Source organism: Erythrolamprus reginae, chromosome 1, assembly GCF_031021105.1.
Source record: "Erythrolamprus reginae isolate rEryReg1 chromosome 1, rEryReg1.hap1, whole genome shotgun sequence".
Taxonomy (NCBI): Eukaryota; Metazoa; Chordata; class Lepidosauria; order Squamata; family Dipsadidae; genus Erythrolamprus; species Erythrolamprus reginae.
The window spans coordinates 42,574,898-42,593,709 of NC_091950.1; the positions used below are offsets into that span (position 1 = coordinate 42,574,898).

An 18,812-nucleotide genomic window follows, 5' to 3' on the forward strand; every position below is an offset into this window, starting at 1 on the left:
GGGCATGGATTTAATTCCCTACACAGCTGAGATCTCAACAGATAAAAGGAACCCAGTCCAAAGGAAGGACTGCAAACAGGACAATAGTTCTAGTCTTGCATTACAAAAATATTTTACATAGCAACATCACCAGAAGAAAGGTAAGAGGAGGAAATAGAAGCTTTTCCCAGCAATGAACCTGCCAATAAAGTAGTGAACTTCAAAAGAGCTGAGCCTAAATGGGCTGATATCAGAGGTTTTGTATGGGGGACGGGACTCACAATATAATGGTACTTGTATGAAGAGGTGGGTAAAATGAGGACCCAAATTATGGGGAGCAATATGCTGGCTCTTTTTTAAAAATAAAAAAGTGCTATTGCTAACATGTTGTAAGCCGCCCTGAGTCTAAGGAGAAAGGCGGCATTAAAAAAATTGAATAAATAAATAATTAAACATTTGTGGGTATATGTAAATAGTTGAATGCAAATAGTTTGAATTTGAATGTTCGAAATTGATTGGTTGTTCCATTTGAGCGGGATAATTGTTTAACTGTCAACCCTGTCTTGGGTGGGGAAAAAGAGTACAAATACAGAAACCCAAGCGCTGCTCGCAGTTCACGCCTGAATACTTAGTAGCGGCTTGGAGACAATGTATTGCTGAACCTCAGAGAATAAACCAGTTAATCCTTGAGCGTCTGAAGCTTGTTTATTTCAGGTGGACCCTATGCTTCCATACCTGATGTTTAACTTAATCCAGGATAAATATCTCAACTGCTTGAGAGAGTAAGAATTTTGAAACCGGAGGTTAGTAATAGCACACAGGGTTGCCTGAATGGACAACATTTGTTTCCTAAGAAGCAGAAGAGAACTAAGACACTTTGAAATTCTCGCCGCTGCCAGAAAATGGACAACCATTTGTCTGAAATGGTATAGGGTTTCCTGCCTTAGCAGTGGATTGGAGTACAACATCCCTTCCCATTCTATTAAAAAGAAAATCCATTGTCAGGGTTTTCCCAGTTGGACAAACTATTGTTTGATCCCCTTTGCTGTGTTCTTTCTGCAATGGGTCAGGAGTTAGAGAGGCAGAGAACTGCAGAACATCTCAGTGGGACTTGTAGATCATGTCCCTTTATGACTTCTGTTCCTCCAGGTCCTTTATCGCTAGATCATACTCAAGTGAACCAGCAGTATTCCATACAGGAATGGATCTCCGTGGGCTTCAGTTCCTTCAACTAGGCTAGATTTCTCTAATTTGGGTTGGTGGATCACAATCTGCCCTGGTCAAATATAAACCAGCTTTTGTTACTAAGAGGTTTAACCCCAAATATTTTTGCCTCTAACTGTGCAACAAGAATTTTTATGTACACACACACAAACATACACCGCCAAGCATTTTCCAGATACACAAATCATCTTGTTGAGATTCCCAAATACTTGTAAGGAATATATCTCTATGCAAGTATGATATATTCCTTTTTGTGACTTTGTGTATTTGAAGACAAAAATATAATTTTTCTGTCCTTTTGAAGAAAGATTAGTGCAACAATATAATTTTTCTGTCCTCTTGAAGAAAGGTTAGTGCTGCAGATCAACATGCAAGTCTGAGAGTAGGAGTTGAGTAGGATCTAGCTTCCATAGTGATTAAGTTTAACATTATCAGATGATTAGATACTTTAGTCCAGCTCAAACTGCACACTTTTTGAGAACAAACCAAAATACCTTTAACACCATGCAGTTATTTCAATATCTCCAATATTTGATGACTTCAGTTTGACTTCCATGAACACAGCCTGAGTACAATATTTTCAACCTCACTACAATCAGCCTTTTAAAAAGAAATAAATGATGATGATGTTTGAAGAGGACCTTGACATATAACAGGTTGTGGGCTGTACACAATATGTCCGCAGGTGGCTGGTAAGGCCTATATGGACACAAAATGTTCTGCCACATGTTGGGCAAACATGTGTGGGCACCATTATCACAGCATTTGCAACTTTGGCTTTGCAGAGTTTTCGCTTCTCTTCTGCTATGGTTGTTTTTCTTCTGTCCTCAGATATCTGACAACTATTTATTTATTAAATAAATATCAGATATTTATTTCAAGAAGAAATAAATTCAAACTAATACAAGCCACTACATGTTTGCACGGACAGAATTTGCTTACGCTGCATAAAGCCTTAATGCCACCCTACTGTATTTGTAACATTCTTCTTCCAATCTCTGAGGCATCTCACCAAACCGCACGAATCCCAGCGACCGATAAGGTCCCACAGAGTTGGCCTTCTCCGGGTTCCGTCGACTAAACAATGTCGTTTGGCGGGGCCCAGGGGAAGAGCCTTCTCTGTGGCGGCCCCGGCCTTCTGGAACCAACTCCCCCTGGAGATTAGAACTGCTCCCAACCTCCCTGTCTTTCGTAAACTACTCAAGACTCATTTATACAGCCAGGCATGGGGGAGTTGAGATAGCCCTTCCCCCTAGGCCATTTCAAGTTATGCATGGTATGTTTGTTTGTGTGTATATTTGGTTTTATAATAGGGGTTTTAGTTGTTTTTTATTATTAGATTGTACATGTTGTTTTTATTGTTGTTGTTAGCCGCCCCGAGTCTATGGAGAGGGGCGGCATACCAATCCAATAAATTATTATTATTATTATTATTATTATTATTATTATTATTATTATTATTATTCTACAAATTTCACAAAGAGGGTTTACTCAAATTCTTATGAAATCATCCCCCAGTCTTGCATCTCAGTATCAGTTTTCGCATTACAAGTAGTCCCTAACTTGCAACAGTTCACTTAGTGACCATTCAAAGTTACAACAGCCCTGAAATAATGACTTATGACTGTTTTTCACACAATTATGACCGTTGCAGCATCCCCATGGTCATGTGATCGAGATTCAGAACTTGGTAAACCTGACTCAGATTTTATAATGGTTGCAGGGTCTTCAAGGTCACATGATCACTTTTTGCAACTTCTGACAAGCAAAATCAATGGGGAAGTCAGATACAATTACTTAATTATAGTGATTCGCTTAACAATGGTGGCAAGAGATGTCATAAAATGGGGCAAAATTCACTTAAAAATGTTTCACTGAGCAAGAAAAATGCTGGGCTCCATTCTGGTTGAAGGTGAGAACTATCTGTATATATAGGCACCAGTTTCAAAGTGAGCACTGCAAATGGACTTGAACTTAGCCAGGAATCAATTCCATCTCTCTCAGATAATCATGTTATTTATCTTTCCAAATACGTTTGTCCCCAACCACCCCCAAAAAAATCTAAATATACTCCAAGCAAATATACTATGATGTGTGGTCCTTGAAAATGAAGGCAAATGTTACATAGAAATGCTTTATTGTCATATCTACAACATAACATATAACGTACACTTTTATAAAGAACTAAGAGTTGTCACTGCTACTTTATGAAGGTAATTGCAAATGATAGAAAAGGCACATCAAGTTATCATAGCAGTTTCCCTATCCTCACTAAAAGTGCTGCATGTTTTGGATTACCAGATATCTGAACAGGCAACAGAGGTCACTGACAATTGGAAAGAAGGATTGGAAATAATTGGGGGAAAGTGGACACACTATATTATTTTGACATCTGCAACAAAAATTATACTGAAAAATGGAAAAAAATGTACTTAGGCCTACATGTATATGAAATTAAGCTTTCCAGCATCAGAAATACTGTTTTTTTTCAATTGCAATACTATATAGCAGTGATAGTTAGCCTTTTGAGCACTGAGTGCCAAAACTGGAGTGTGTGTGTGTACATGCTGGAGTACCGGAGCACCGGAGCACTGGAACCCAGAAGAGAGCAGCTGGCTGGTACTTATGGCGGCAGCTGCTCTTGCAAGTTCCATTGTATGCATGCACACTGGACAGCTGCTCTGTTCTGAGTTCTGGTGCATGCATGCATACCAGCTGTTCTGTCGGGCTCTCTGATAGGAGCCTCCCAAAAATTCAAGGATACAAATTTCAGACACACACACATTTGAAAATTTAAAACAATGTTCTTTATCACAAAAGTCAAAATAAACTAAGCACTCTTTTTGTATTGCAAAGAGCACTCTTCTCATAACAACCAGGTAATCTGTACAATCTCCCTTAAGCAGTCATTAAGTACTTAGCCAGCAGCTGTAGAGAAACTTCACACCCCTTTTTCTTCCAACGAAGGGAGACACACACACACGCTGCTCTGCTTTGGTTTCAAAGGCATGAAAAATCAACAAAGTCCAGCACACAAGATTCCTGATGAAACTGCAACAGATATTCTTCCACAATGGCCAAACCCACATGCTGCTATTTATAGCAGCAGCCCTAATTACTGGAGCCCCACCCAAACACAGGTGGCCTCCCTTATTTCCTGTAATATGTTCTTACTTGGTCTCTTCTACGCATAATTCTGCGCTTGCGTGGATCCAAAATGTCATCATCTGAAGCTATGGAAGATAAGGGAGATTGACTGCCTTGGCTGTGTACCAAACCCTCCTCTGCTGAGTCACTCCCACCTTCTTCTTCGTCCGAGGAAACTAAACTCTCATCTGATTCTGTCTGCAATAACACAGGCCTGTGATATGTTGAATTTTCCCCTGCATCCACCTCCCCATTCCCTGGGGCAGGAGCTGGGCCAGAGCCAACCACAACACCGGCCAGCTGGTCTTTGTGCAAAGGCCAGCTGCCGGGATGCATTTGCGTGATGGAGAAGACCAGCTGGCAATGGCACACATGCCCACAGAGAAGGCTCTGTGTGCCTCCTCTGGCATGTGTGCCATAGGTTCACCATCATAGCTGTATAATGTAAGTAAATTATATATGCTAGTGAGGATGAAGGTTCGTTCTCCAAGCTTGTGGGTTGCTTTCCAAATGTTTCAGTACCAGGCTAGGTAACATCTTCAGCAGAGATTTGGGGGTGTCAGTATTCTTCTGTTTATAAGGGCTTTGTTAGGTCAGGTGTGGGTATATCGAATGAAGGTCTTTTAATGGTTCTTGTAATGGGTCAGGTGAGTCATTAGTGGCAGTCTTGTGATGGGTAGATTACATCAGGTGATGGTCATTGGGAGGTGAAGTGCTGTTTGGGGGGCTGAGGAGGGTTGGTTAAAGCAGTGTTTCCCAACCTTGGCAACTTGAAGGTATTTGGACTTCAACTCCCAGAATTCCACAGCCAGAAAATGCTGGCTGGGGAATTCTGGGAGTTGAAGTCCAGATATCTTCAAGTTGCCAAGGTTGGGAAACACTGGGTTAAAAGTTGATGCTGTCTCTGGTTGGCTGTGTGGTTGATTTGGATTTTATGGTGTTTGTAGGCTGGTTGTAAGTCAACGTGTCTGTTGATGGAATTGCTTGTGGAATGCCAGGCTTTGATCAATTCACAAGCATGGTGGGTGGTAGTGTGGCCACTGGTTTTTGTGCTAGTCCAATTTAACTGGTGTTGTTTGATGTTGATGAAGGATTTGGGATCATGGCATTTGACTGCCAGCCAGTGTCTCTGGATATATGCTGGTGGATATATGCTGGTGATAATATAGAATCTACAGTACATATTTCAAATTTCACTGTAGAAACAACAACATGAACAGTTACATTATGTGTTCTACAGATTATAGCAATCATGAATTTGAAGGCGCTTGAAGTCAATTGTTAGAATCAGGAAATAAATTAAATAATGTAAATCCAAGCTATTATATCAGGAAGAAGCAGACAATATACAAGATTATAATACATCAAAGTATGAATTACTATTATTGTAAACATAATCCTCCCCCCTCCAAAAAAAATGAAAACAAGATGACTACCACATGTACAGTACCAGAAACATGACTTCTGTGCATGCTCAGAAGAATTTTTTTTAAAATCAAAAATATTTTTTTAAAAAGAAGGTGATGCCCACAGACCAGCACCAACCAAACCAATTCTGTGATGTCATTGTCACTACCAGTTCAGGCAAACCAGTCCAAACCGGGAGGAACCCACTTCTGAATATAATGATATATTGCATTTTTTTACTTTGTTGTGATAATATGAAACATCAATCCCAGAACCATCAGATGTAAATAAAACTGAAACAAATGCAAAAACCATTTACTTACATCCAACCATCATCATGGCCACAGAGAAAATCTTCTCTCCATCAGTGGTTGGAGCTATGTTTCCAAATCCTATTGTCGTAAGGCTTGTCATGGTAAAGTAGAGAGAAGTTATATAAAGTGAATCTTTACTGGGTCCGCCTTCCCACTGCCCTGATCCAGTAGTGTTGTACCGATACGGTGTTCCAATACTCTCTGCCAATTGGCAGAGCCAGCTGTCATTCTTGAGGGTATTCGTGATCTCGTCGATAACTTCATAGTCCCCAATGCTATACCAGATGCACGCAAGCCAGTGGGCTACTAATCCAAAGACACAAACCAGGAGCACCAACACTGCAGCGCCATATTCCAGATAATGGTCCAACTTCCTGGCCACACGACCCAATCTCAGGAGTCGCACCACTTTTAAGGAACTGAAGAGGCTGCTGATACCCTAAAAAGGAACATAAATTTTTATTTTTTGTAAAACAATGAACATCGTTTGATTTGTATATATATATTCAATTAATTTTCAAATTCAGCCAAAAACATGTGACATATACATGCATACATACATACATACATACATACATACATACATACATACATATCACATGTTTTTGCTGAATTTTTAAAATTAAGGGAGACTAGGATAGCGCTATTTCAGCCTTGTTCTGGCCTCATCAGCTAGCCATACCCTTACTGGGATTTGATCCTGGGGCTTCTGCCAGAATTAACCTCTAGGCCACCAGATCTAATCCCTTCAGCTTTGTACCAGGGAGGGGCTATATGCAAACAATACATATCCACCTATCATCTTTAGATACATATCTTATCAACCCATTTTCTTTCAGGATAAGTAGCATTGATCAAGTTAGAAAACTATGAAATAGTAAACAAGGAAATTAAAGAAATATAAAAAGAACATGGGGAAATATAGACAATTCTAATTTATAAATTCATCTTCATGATTCCAAAATGTTCCACTTTTCAAATGATCCACCATGCCCATTAACAGGATCTCACTGATTTTGAAGCTTATTTCAATTTTATCCAACTACTTTCTCAACTCATTTGCTCTTGATTTTTATATTTCACCTATTTCCCATATTTCTTCCATTATTCATGTATATCTTGTATTTGTGCTCTCCACATTTGCTGTCAGACACAGCTAAGTCTAAAATACATCAATCATCCAGACAGCGTGCTACATCATAGACTATAATCTAACATTTACAGACCAATCATCTCATAGTTCTTCCATTTACTCTTGCCTCCCTTTACTTGTCGAAGGGAACAAACATCAGCCACAGATATAGTCTTTGCATGTATATTACATTTCACAGCTACTGCAGGAGCAACTTGTATCTATATTTTAATGTTTCTTCAATTATATGCACATGAAACAACATCATTTTTCAACAGTTATACTATAGATTTTCTTTCCTGTCATTGTTTTTATTTTATTTTATTCTTAACAATTGTCTGAGTAGCAGCTTCTATACAATTTTATTTATTGAGTTTTAGAAGCAATTCAATTGATTTTCCTGAAAAAAATGATAAAATAATGCATCAATTAATAATGAATACATATGTAGACTATAAAAATACTGTACAGTGATACATATTTTACAAGAATGTATAAACTATTATATATATGAAGGTCTGGGCATATTCGGGTTTCTTCCCATGTAAGTTTCAGAGATTCCTGGCAACATTTCGACGAGGTCCCACTCGTCATCTTCAGGCTGGTGCTTTCGGCTTTGTGCTGGGGCGAACAAACCAAGATCTGAGCTGACTTCCTTGTATAAATACTGGTGGGTGGGTGTGGAGTGCTGGCTCAGCTGCTGCAAGCTGAGTTGAAACTTCCTGGTTAGTAGGTGGGGTAACACCTTGAGTAATTGATGCAATTTATGTATGCAGATTAGTTGATGTTTGCGAATTAGGGGTGATATCCTGAGTATTTGTGGAAGTTGGAGCCTGCAGACTAGTCAGCTGTTTTGTAACGTATGTCTGTACATCCCGGGTTTTGGTTTGTCTACGAGTTTGTGATTTGGTCATGTGTTTATGTGTGCGTCAATTTACTTTGTGTGCATATCGGGGGGAGGTGTGCAGTAGTTGGAGGTGCTGCTGTGGTTTGACTTCGGGGGTGGTGGTTGTATTTTGTCTGTAGGGTAGGTAGGGGTTTGGGTCTGGTGAGGGTGATTGGTGGTGGCATCCTGTGTTGTTCTGGATCTGGTGTTAGTTTTCATGGCTGGGAACGTTTGTTGATAAGGAGGGCTCTGTGTGCCCAATTTTCCTCCAAACCCATGCTTAGTTCTTCCTTTATCATAATCCCTTGGAGTATAACATGGCACTGTTGACAACTTATTCTTTCTTTTGTATGATCAGGAGCATGAGTATTAGCAAAATTCAATGGTACTACAATGATGCACATGCTACTCTTTAATCTTTAGGATCTTTAATCTAGAAACAATCTTGCACATCAAACATTAATTCTTTTGTTGTTGTTAGTTGTGAAGTCATGTCAGACCCATCACAACCCGTTGGACAACATTCCTACAGGCCTTCCTGTTGCCTAGCATCCTCTGGAGTCCAATTAAGTTGATGCACCTCATTCTCCATTATTCCCTTCTTCTTTTGCTCTCAATCTTTCCCAGCATTAGGCTCTTCTTCAGTGAGTCATTCCTTCTCATTTGGGGGCCAGCAATACTACACACTGAAAATTACTAACTTATCGATATACATATCATTCAAAGTTCAAACTTGTAAAATAAAAATATTTGTGTACTCTGGTAGCTTTCTGGATTGTCAAGATTTCAGAAACTTGCACCAAAACTTTAACAGTGTTGTAACAAAATAGACTACATTTGTTTTAAAAATGTTAATTACCATTATCATCTACGTGGATACATTTTTCAGACTAATTTTTCTTTTTGACAAAATAGGTGGGGAGATGTACGGGAGAGTCATTAAGTTTCTGATTTAATTCTCCCTCTTTCTAAAGGGTGTTGCTTTATTTTTTTAAAAAAAGTTATATCATATGGGTGCTTCAAGTAAGTAAAAATCACCTTTTCTAAAAATTGGGGTGGAGGTTAGGTATATAGTAGATAAAAGCCAGTTTTTGAAATATTAGAAGGTTTGCCCCTTCCTCTGTTTAATCATTTTGCATTAACAGAAACGAAGCACTTTGCCTTGAGTAGGGCCACGGGTGGGCAGCAGGCAGGACGGGGTGGAATACAGTTCCACCAGTGGAAATGAAGCTGCATACCCAGCTCCAACTGACCAGCGGCAGTCATTTCCAGGATTACAGGTCTCGGCTGGGCTCTCCCTTTTTTCTCTCTGCTACTGCTGCTGCATCTACGCTCCTCACTTTTTTCCTCTTTCCTCCTTCCTGGCCTTGGATGAGCTTCCCTCTCTCCTGCCTGGCTCCCCTCCAGCCTCACATGGTCACTTCCCGAGGCAAGGAAGGAGGAAAGAGGAAAAAAGCAAGCAGCGTGCAGCAGCAGCAGCGGGGGGGGGGGGGGAAAGAGAGCTGAGCAGAGCGAAGCCATGCCAAAACGGTCTGGGCTGCAGTCTTTGTCCCCTCGCGAAGCTCTCACTCTGCCTACAGCTGAGATGAAAAGGCATTGTGCGGCAATAATAACCTTGTAACTCTCTCTCAGCTTTTCAATATTTTTAAATCCCTCCCCCTCCCATCCTCCTCCTTCTTGAAAAGCAGCAGGGAGACTAGCACTGGCGGGAGTTACAGGGGGCCCTTTTCCTCCCCCCCTTTTCTCAAGAGCTGATCAGCACCTGTTCACCTAGCTACTCAGCTTGAGGCATGGGCAACCCAGGAAGCAGAGCGGGGAAAACGCGAAGCAAATTGTCACCCCAGCGAGCATCACTGGTGAGGTTGTAAGTCAAGGACTTAACAGTTCACTTGAAAAATGATGTTCATTTATGATGGTCACATGGCAAGCAAACCACTCCCACCCAGTCACATGACCAATAAGCCACGCCCACAAAATAAGCCACACCCACAATGTGGCAGTAAAAATGTTGGCTTCCCATTACTGAGTAGGGCATTTCTACTCCTCTATTGAGAAAACATATGAAAATTTTTGATGCAGACTCTGAGTGCATTATATTGCACAAAGAAAACCTGCTAAAATGCTTATAAAATCTATTGTGATCCCTGTCGCTCAGGATTGAACTGTAGGGTTCTTGATTTTCTTCTTATCATCTGGTAATGAAATGTCTGCAAGAAAAAAAGGAAGCTCAACCAACTGAACAAAATAAAGTGCATTCTCCTCTTTTTGTGTTGTTCCTCCTTCTCTACACTTAGTCACAGTATGTAGTGTTAGAGTACTTGCTTCCTAAGATTTTTTTTAAAAAACTTCACTATTATCATAAAGAATTACTGTACACCAAACCCATTTCTTCCTTCCCCTTGTATTCTTTCAATATGTGTTCTTCTTTCTTAAATACTCCTAACTTAGTGAAGTGTAAGTTTAGGGTAATTAACCTTCCATTGATTTCCTTTTAAAATTTATGAATAGTTTCTGACAGCTGTAACACATCTTCTGTCTATGCAAATAAAAAGGCAAGCCTGGGTGCAGCCAGTGATTAATCTTTGTAACAAGTAATGTGTAGCCCAATACATGTGAAAGAGTGCAAAAGGGGGAGACAGGTTACTTGAATGTTATTGATTTGAGCTTCAAGATCCATATGTTGTACAGTGTCTATTATTGCAGTATTTAGCAGGAAATATAGATCCTAAATTTAAAGAGGTGGATGTGCATCAGGGATGATGCGTAGATAGATGTTTATTCATTGTTCTATTCAGCACCATTCCTATCTCAATAGAAAAACACACTAATAAAGGCAACAAAGGAATCAGCAGCCAAAGATATTTCCTTTAACAGGAGGCAGTGAAGCATTTGTTCTTCCAATGCCATGTTCAAATTGTCATTTTCTATGCATGATTACCAAAACAGTGTAATCAAAATGTTCAGTAATTATACTATCAAGCTACAAAATATATACCTTTCTTCAGTCCAGGGACTGAAGAATTTACAGTCATATTGAGTCTGGAATGTGGGGGTTTTGCTCTTGTGGAGGCTCTGAATGGCATAATGGTCATTTTGAAGTCTCTTGTCATAATACAGGGGGTGGACAGAAAAATGAACACGTGACTTTTTGGCATCATAATGTTTGAACATGTTCAAATCAACCAAAACTTGACATATTTTAATGGGGGGGTTTTATTCTGTTATTTGTATGTTTTTTTAAACTACCTTTTTTTTTTACAGAAATTTAAGGAAATTGGTTATAACCCTCTAGAAATGGCAGACCTCTCAGACTTTCAAAAAGGCCAAATTGTTTATTTATTTATTTATTTTTATTATTTATTTATTATTTGGATTTGTATGCCGCCCCTCTCCGAAGACTCGGGGCGGCTCACAACAAGTGAAAAACAATCCAATACAATCCAATTAATTAAAATATTATGAGTTTAAGAAAATCCCCTATACTAACATACATACATACAGGCATACCATATATAACTTCAACGTGCCCAGGGGAGATGTTTAGTTTCCCCATGCCTGACGGCAAAGGTGGGTTTTGAGGAGTTTACGGAAGGCAGGAAGAGTAGGGGCAGTTCCGATCTCCGGGGGGAGTTGGTTCCAGAGGGCCGGTGCCGCCACAGAGAAGGCTCTCCCCCTGGGGCCCGCCAACCGGCATTGTTTAGTTGACGGGACCCGGAGGAGGCCCACTCTGTGGGACCGAATCGGTCGCTGGGATTCGTGCGGCAGAAGGCGGTCTCGGAGATATTCTGGTCCAGTGCCATGAAGGGCTTTAAAGGTCATAACCAACACTTTGAATTGTGACCGGAAACTGATCGGCAGCCAATGCAGACTGCGGAGTGATGGAGAAACATGGGCATACCTGGGTAAGCCCATGACTGCTCTCGCAGCTGCATTCTGCACGATCTGAAGTTTCCGAACACTTTTCAAAGGTAGCCCCATGTAGAGAGCATTACAGTAGTCGAACCTCGAGGTGATGAGGGCATGAGTGACTGTGAGTAATGAGTCCCGGTCCAGATAGGGCCGCAACTGGTGCACCAGGCGAACCTGGGCAAACGCCCCCCTCGCCACAGCTGAAAGGTGGTTCTCTAATGTGAGCTGTGGATCGAGGAGGATGCCCAAGTTGCGGACCCTCTCTGAGGGGGTCAATGATTCCCCCCCCAGGGTAATGGACGGACAGATGGGATTGTCCTTGGGAGGCAAAACCCACAGCCACTCCGTCTTATCCGGGTTGAGCTTGAGTCTGTTGACACCCATCCAGGCCCCAACAGCCTCCAGGCACCGGCACATCACTTCCACCGCTTCGTTGACTGGGCATGGGGTGGAGATGTAAAGCTGGGTATCATCGGCATATTGATGATACCTCACCCCATGTCCTTGGATGATCTCACCCAGCGGTTTCATGTAGATGTTAAATAGCAAGGGGGAGAGGACCGACCCCTGAGGCACCCCACAAGGGAGAGACCTCGGAGTCGACCTCTGACCCCCCACTAACACCGACTGCGACCGGCCAGAGAGGTAGGAGGAGAACCACTGAAGCACAGTGCCTCCCACCCCCAACCCCTCCAACCGGTGCAGAAGGATACCATGGTCGATGGTATCGAAAGCCGCTGAGAGATCGAGGAGCACCAGGACAGAGGATAAACCCCTGTCCCGGGCCCGCCAGAGATCATCCATCAACGCGACCAAAGCGGTTTCTGTGCTGTAACCGGGCCTGAAGCCCGACTGCTGGGGACCTAGATAAGGTGCTCAAATGGCAGGCACTAGTGTAACAGAAAGTGCCCGAATGTTTGGTGTTTCAAGAGGTAATGTCTCAAAAGTAATGACTGCTCTTGAAAGAGAAGGGAAAACGTCCTCAGCCAAACACAGGTCTGGTCAAAAGTCAAAGTTGTCTGAGAGAGACCGTTGGACTCTAAAGAGAATTGTTAGAGCGGATCACAAGACCACAGCTCCTAAAACCACTTCAGAGCTCAATAGACACGCATAGAACCCAGTTTCCACAAAAACTGTTCGAAGGGAGCTTCACAAATCTGGAAGAGCTGCAATTAGAAAACTTCTGCTCTCAAAGATAAATGTTTCAAAGCATTTAGAGCAGTGGCCAAATGTGATTTTCTCTGATGAATCATCGTTTACCCTTTTTCCGACCTCTGTCCGTGTTTACGTTTGGAGACAGCCAAAAGAATCATTTCATCCAGACTGCCTTCTCCCAACCGTCAAACATGGCGGGGGTTCAGTGATGATCTGGGGTACTACTTCTTGGAAATCTGCCGGGCCAATGATTTCCCTTCATGGAAGAATTAACAGCCATCACTATTTAGGACTTTTGGCCGACCAAATTCATCCTATGGTTTAAGATGTTTTCAGACGGGGATGCCATCTTTCAAGATGTTAATGCACCAATCCATAGAGCAAGAATTGTTAAAGAATGGCACGAGGAACATTCTAATGAAGTTCAGCATCTTATCTGGCCACCACAATCACCAGATCTCAACATTATTGAGCATTTATGGATGATTTTAGAGATTCAAGTAAGAAGACGATTTCCACCACCATCGTCTCTAAAAGAACTGGAGGGTGCTTTAACTGAAGAGTGGTATAAAATTCCTTTGGAAACAATTCACCATTTGTATGAATCAATACCTCAGAGAATTGAGGCTGTATTTGCCGCAAAAGGTGGACCAACACCATATTAAAAGATATTGTGTTTCCAATTTTTTGTCCACCCCCTGTATATGAAATTAAGATTTAGCCACTAGAGTCCGCCAGGATATATCCTGTCTAATGAAGAACCTTAATACTTCGTCAGGAAATGTACATAAAAGTAGCTGTCACTGTTGTAAAGAGAATTTAAGATTTTGGATAGTATTTTGTTAGCAAAGGAAGATAAACAGAAACAAAGAAGCAATGAAATTGACAAAACAGAAACTTATATAAAATTTATCTATGCTAAAGGTTAAGGTGACATTTTAGAAATTAATTTAAAAAAAAACAGGGCTTGAATACTTTGATCAGATAATTTGCATTCTTCCTGCTTACTCTACATGCCTGATGCTAATATTTAATGGAAAACATCAGGCCCTCGCTTTCCTTACTTATTCCCTTCAGCATTTTTATGTATTAATGAGCTATTCAAATAGAACAGAGGTAGGCAACATTGTGCATGCCAGATGTTCGACATGTCACCTCTTATCAACTTCCGACAATAGGGCTAATGGCAAGGGATTGCTTGAGTTGTGGTCAAAAACATCTGGAGCACACCGGATTGTCTAATCCTGAAATAGATGGTATCTTCAAGTAGAGAACTGTCTTCAGAAAAATTGGGCATATGCATACTCTGTTCCTGATGGGTTATTGTTGAGAATCCTTGGCTTCTGCCCTTTAACAAGATTTTTGATAGATACTCACTGAAAATCATGTAATGTAAAGCCACATCATGAAGCATATGTTGGTGAGAATTGTGTAAGTAAATGTAATTTTAAATGAATGAATCCAGAGAGAGAAAGAGATTGATTTCAAGATGAGCTACTTATAAAAAGCTTAGTCCCAAAACCGCTATGAGCTGTTTAATCCTTCTCTTATTATGTTAATGTTAGCAGTATATATCCTTGAGGATTCCTTCCCCTTATACACAGAGTACTTTTCCAGATACGGGTTCTGCATTTATCATGCATGCTTATAAAAGCCAATTATGGTGCAAAATGTTGTTCTTCCTGCTTTGAAAAACCAAATTTCATCCTAGCTAAAAATAAATATCCCTTTCATTCAGTCAGAATTTACTTTCAGACACAAGACTTGGTATAGACAATTGATTCCAAACCAATTTATTAAAAGTGCAGAGAAACCTGAGCAGCATAATGGTTAAGGAGTTGATCATAATCTAGAAAACTGAAATTCAAGTCTACTTTCTTTTCTTTTTATATATATATATATATATATATATATATATATATATATATATTTATTTATTAAATTTTTCCATTAAAAAAAAAAACAATACATGATCATATTTTGCAAGTCGACTTTCTATTACTTTTATGACTAATTACCATCTCTCAAAGTAATTTACCCCAGAAAAAGGTAAGAGTTGAGTAGCAAAAAAATAACAATCCTTTATTTATTTATTTATTTACTTACTTACTTACTTACTTACTTACTTACTTACTTACTTATTTATTTTGTTAATTAGATTTTTATGCTGCCCTTGTCCGCAGACTCAGGGTGGCTCACAACAAAAATAAATACAATAATACAATATATAAGAACTTAAAAATAACGTAAACTTAAAAATCAGATCTAAAACCCCGGTTCATTAAAACAATCATCCACATTCATCCCATATACATTCCAATTGTTGGTCGGAGCTAAGTGTAACACTCAAGGGCCCCAATCCTGCTGGCAAAGGTGAGTTTTTAAAGCCTTGCGGAAGGCCAGGAAGTTGGGGGTGGTACGAATCCCTGGAACGAATTGATTCCAACTCTGTGGGATTTAACCAGCCACTGGGATACATGAGGCAGAAGGCGGTCCCATAGGCAATCTGGTCCTAATCCATAACAATCTTCTACAACGTCCAGATGTGTATAAATACAAATCCTAGATCAGCAACCAGATTGTTCATGACAGCTTAGAACAAGTTATCCCCCTATAACATTAAGATGAACATGGATCTGTCTTGGTGTTCTTAATGTATTGATTTAGAGTTTGAGAAAGAGAAACTAGGACAGTGATGGTCTCCTATAGGTACGGTCAGGTACGCAGTACCGGTAGCAAAGTTTGGTCAGGTACACAGTACCGATAGCAAAATTTTGATTTTTCTTCTTCTTTTTTTTCCCTTCTGGGCTCTGGGTATGTTTTTCCTATCGCAGTAAATGAGTCTGAATGTGTATAATGTTAGAAGAACTGTGCGTGCATGTGTGTGTATACAATTTATATAGTAGATAATCGGGGTGGACTACTGCCCAGACAGTGGAGAATGCAGTGGGGTAGTGAAAATGGAGCTCCAGAGCACCCAATTTGCACTGAAAGATGTTGAAACAAAATGGATAAACCACGCTCACAGTGTGGTAGTAAAAGTTTTGGTAGCACGTCACTGACCTAGGAGAATGGGCATTTATTCACAAGAGGTAAGACCTTGATGTATCCTAAAATGGTTTAGTTTTAGGAAATGTTGCCACTTATGAGCATAATGCCATGTATTCTTGTTAATGGAAAAAAGAGGAACCCACCGCTAAGGAGGGTATATTGCAATGAGCAGAAATGGCTACCTGTTGTTTTTAAAGCCTTTTGTTCAAGGTACTGAACTTTTAAATGCAATACATATTCTCCTATTGTGTTGCACCTGCAGATGTGTGGATTGTTCATAATACATTTGAAACTACATTATAAACAATTGCTATGGTCACTTAAAGCATTTCCTTTCTTCTTTTTTGAGTTTAACACCGATTCTGACTGTCTCATCTTGCTGTTTTCCCAATTTCATGTTTTGTTTCACCTTCCTAAGCCTGTTGTCCCTTTAGGGTCCTCTCAGCATGTTCCTTTTCAATAATTACATTTTTACCTTCACCACTTTTTCTTTTCCTGGTCTTATTCATCTCTTTATGTCTCAGCCGATGGCAGTTAGGGTCCAAAAAGCAGAGTCAATGGTAGAAGAAGAAACTCTATTCACAATGCAGACACATTGGGATATCTCAGCCGGTCACTTCTGAGATGCCACTTCTGTCATTCATCAAATTTCTACGGGCTTTTAAAAACTTAAATTAATCCCTGCTGCCTTCTTTACATCTCAGGCTGTATTTTGATTATCATCCTGGAAATGGTCCAGGGTTTATGCTATTCCCCCCACTGATCCTCCCATCAATTCCCTGTTGTGTAAAAAACACAAATGTTACATATCAGCATGTTTGCTGTCAGCATTCGTCTAAGGCTGCACTGAAAAATGACTATTGTATTTCCTGAGGAAAATTCATTTCTTTTTTTTTACTTCTTCTCCTATCTCCCTAAAATATCAATCATAAATATTTATTTCTTCAAAGACAGAACTATACTTCAATTAGACCTGGGGTTAATTAGGATGTCTCTCACAAAACACATGAATTTTAATAACACAAATTCAAACATCTGCTATATGTAAATATATAAATTTGAGGGGAGGGGAATGGCTAGTTCCATTCACTCACCAAAGACCTTTTTTGGGGAGAGGGGTAGTTATCAAACAATAGCCTAGGGCAGTGATGGTGAATCTATGACATCTGTGCTACAAGTGGCACACGAAGCCATATCTGAGGGCATGTGAGGCATTGCTCTATGGTTTTTGGCCTTCTTTTTAGCCATTTTCACTCTCCGCAGGCTTTAGGAAATCCTCCTGAATGCTGGGGATGGCGAAAAACAGCCCAATGGCCAACCAGAATTTGTGTCATTTTTCATTCTCTCCAGGCTTAAACCCAGGCGATCAATCGAGTGGGAAATATGCAAAAACTAGTCAGAATCCTAATTCTAATCTGTCCATTAATTGTATCAAAATGAGCAAAGATCAAATTCTTCTATCATCTCTATCCTCGGCTTGATGCCAGAGAACTATATTCTTGACAGGATTCAAATCACTTAGGAGTTCTCCCATCAAAGACAGCAATTATTCTCACATGTTATGAGGGCTGACCAGAACTGACAATATTTTCTGGTATTCTTGTTGAAATGCTATGGAAAAGAGAACCATAAAATCCTTTCTGATGAAATTTATATCGCCAGAAATTTATATCCTTATGATTCTGTCACCCACAACCATTCATATGACTAGAATTAAAAACGTAGCTTTGCCAGCAGGCCTGGGATCGTTGAGCTACAGCACTCTGCTCCGGCCCATCAAAAGACAATTGCTTTTATTGGTTGTTTTTATTGATTGTTTTATTGGGATTTTAATTATTGTATACTTTTTTTATTATTGTATGCCACCAAGAGTCCATCAGGAGTTGGGCGGCCTATAAATCCAATAAAACCTAAACTTAGAATGACTGATAATGAAGTCATGCTCCATGTCAATAACTGCCAGTGACAATATGACACACTAACTGCCTTTGCTAAATTGTGTGGAAATTGGAACAGGCATATAATTGTTAAACATGATATTATTCATATTTTACTGCTGGTTTGGGTGATTCCCATTGTAGCTAAATGTCCTATGTCCAGTCTTGAATGTGGGGCTGCTTATTCTGATTCTACTACTCTGTTTTGTTAGCTGCCAAATTTTGACATGGGGAAATTTCAAAATAACCATCCTGAATGGGTTTTCTAAGGATCTGTTTGCCTGTTTGTGTGGATGGAGCCAAAAGTCAGGCTTCCACTTTCTGCATGGTCATAAATTTATTTATTTTGGGGGGGGGGGGGGAGAAAGAGAGAGAGAGAGAGAGAGAGAGAGAGAGAATGAAAGAAAGAAAAAAAGAAAGAAAGAAAGAAAGAAAGGAGGAGGGAGGATCACAAACCTGGCTGGCACATAGCTTCAGAGGATGCTTTGAAACAGCACAGCAAAGGCTGGAAGGGACCTCTGTCCAACCCCCTGCTCCCTGGCAAAATACACTGCCAAATTGGCCACGCCCACCCAGTCACATGACAACCTCACCACACCAACCCAATCACATGACCATATGGCCCTGCCCACAAAGCTACACCCACAGAACCGGTGGCAAAAAAAAATTCC

The 18,812-nt window shown here is 40.3% G+C and overlaps 1 protein-coding gene across 3 annotated transcripts in view; it reads right to left on the minus strand.

Moving 5' to 3' along the window:
• KCNH5 (potassium voltage-gated channel subfamily H member 5) overlaps positions 1–18,812 on the minus strand; it is a 256,818-nt gene that overhangs the window by 140,164 nt on the left and 97,842 nt on the right. For all 3 annotated transcript variants that reach the window (XM_070733245.1, XM_070733255.1, XM_070733236.1), the window contains exon 7: positions 6,081–6,510. In XM_070733245.1, the coding sequence (XP_070589346.1) occupies positions 6,081–6,510 (430 nt within the window). The remainder of the gene's footprint in view (positions 1–6,080; positions 6,511–18,812) is intronic.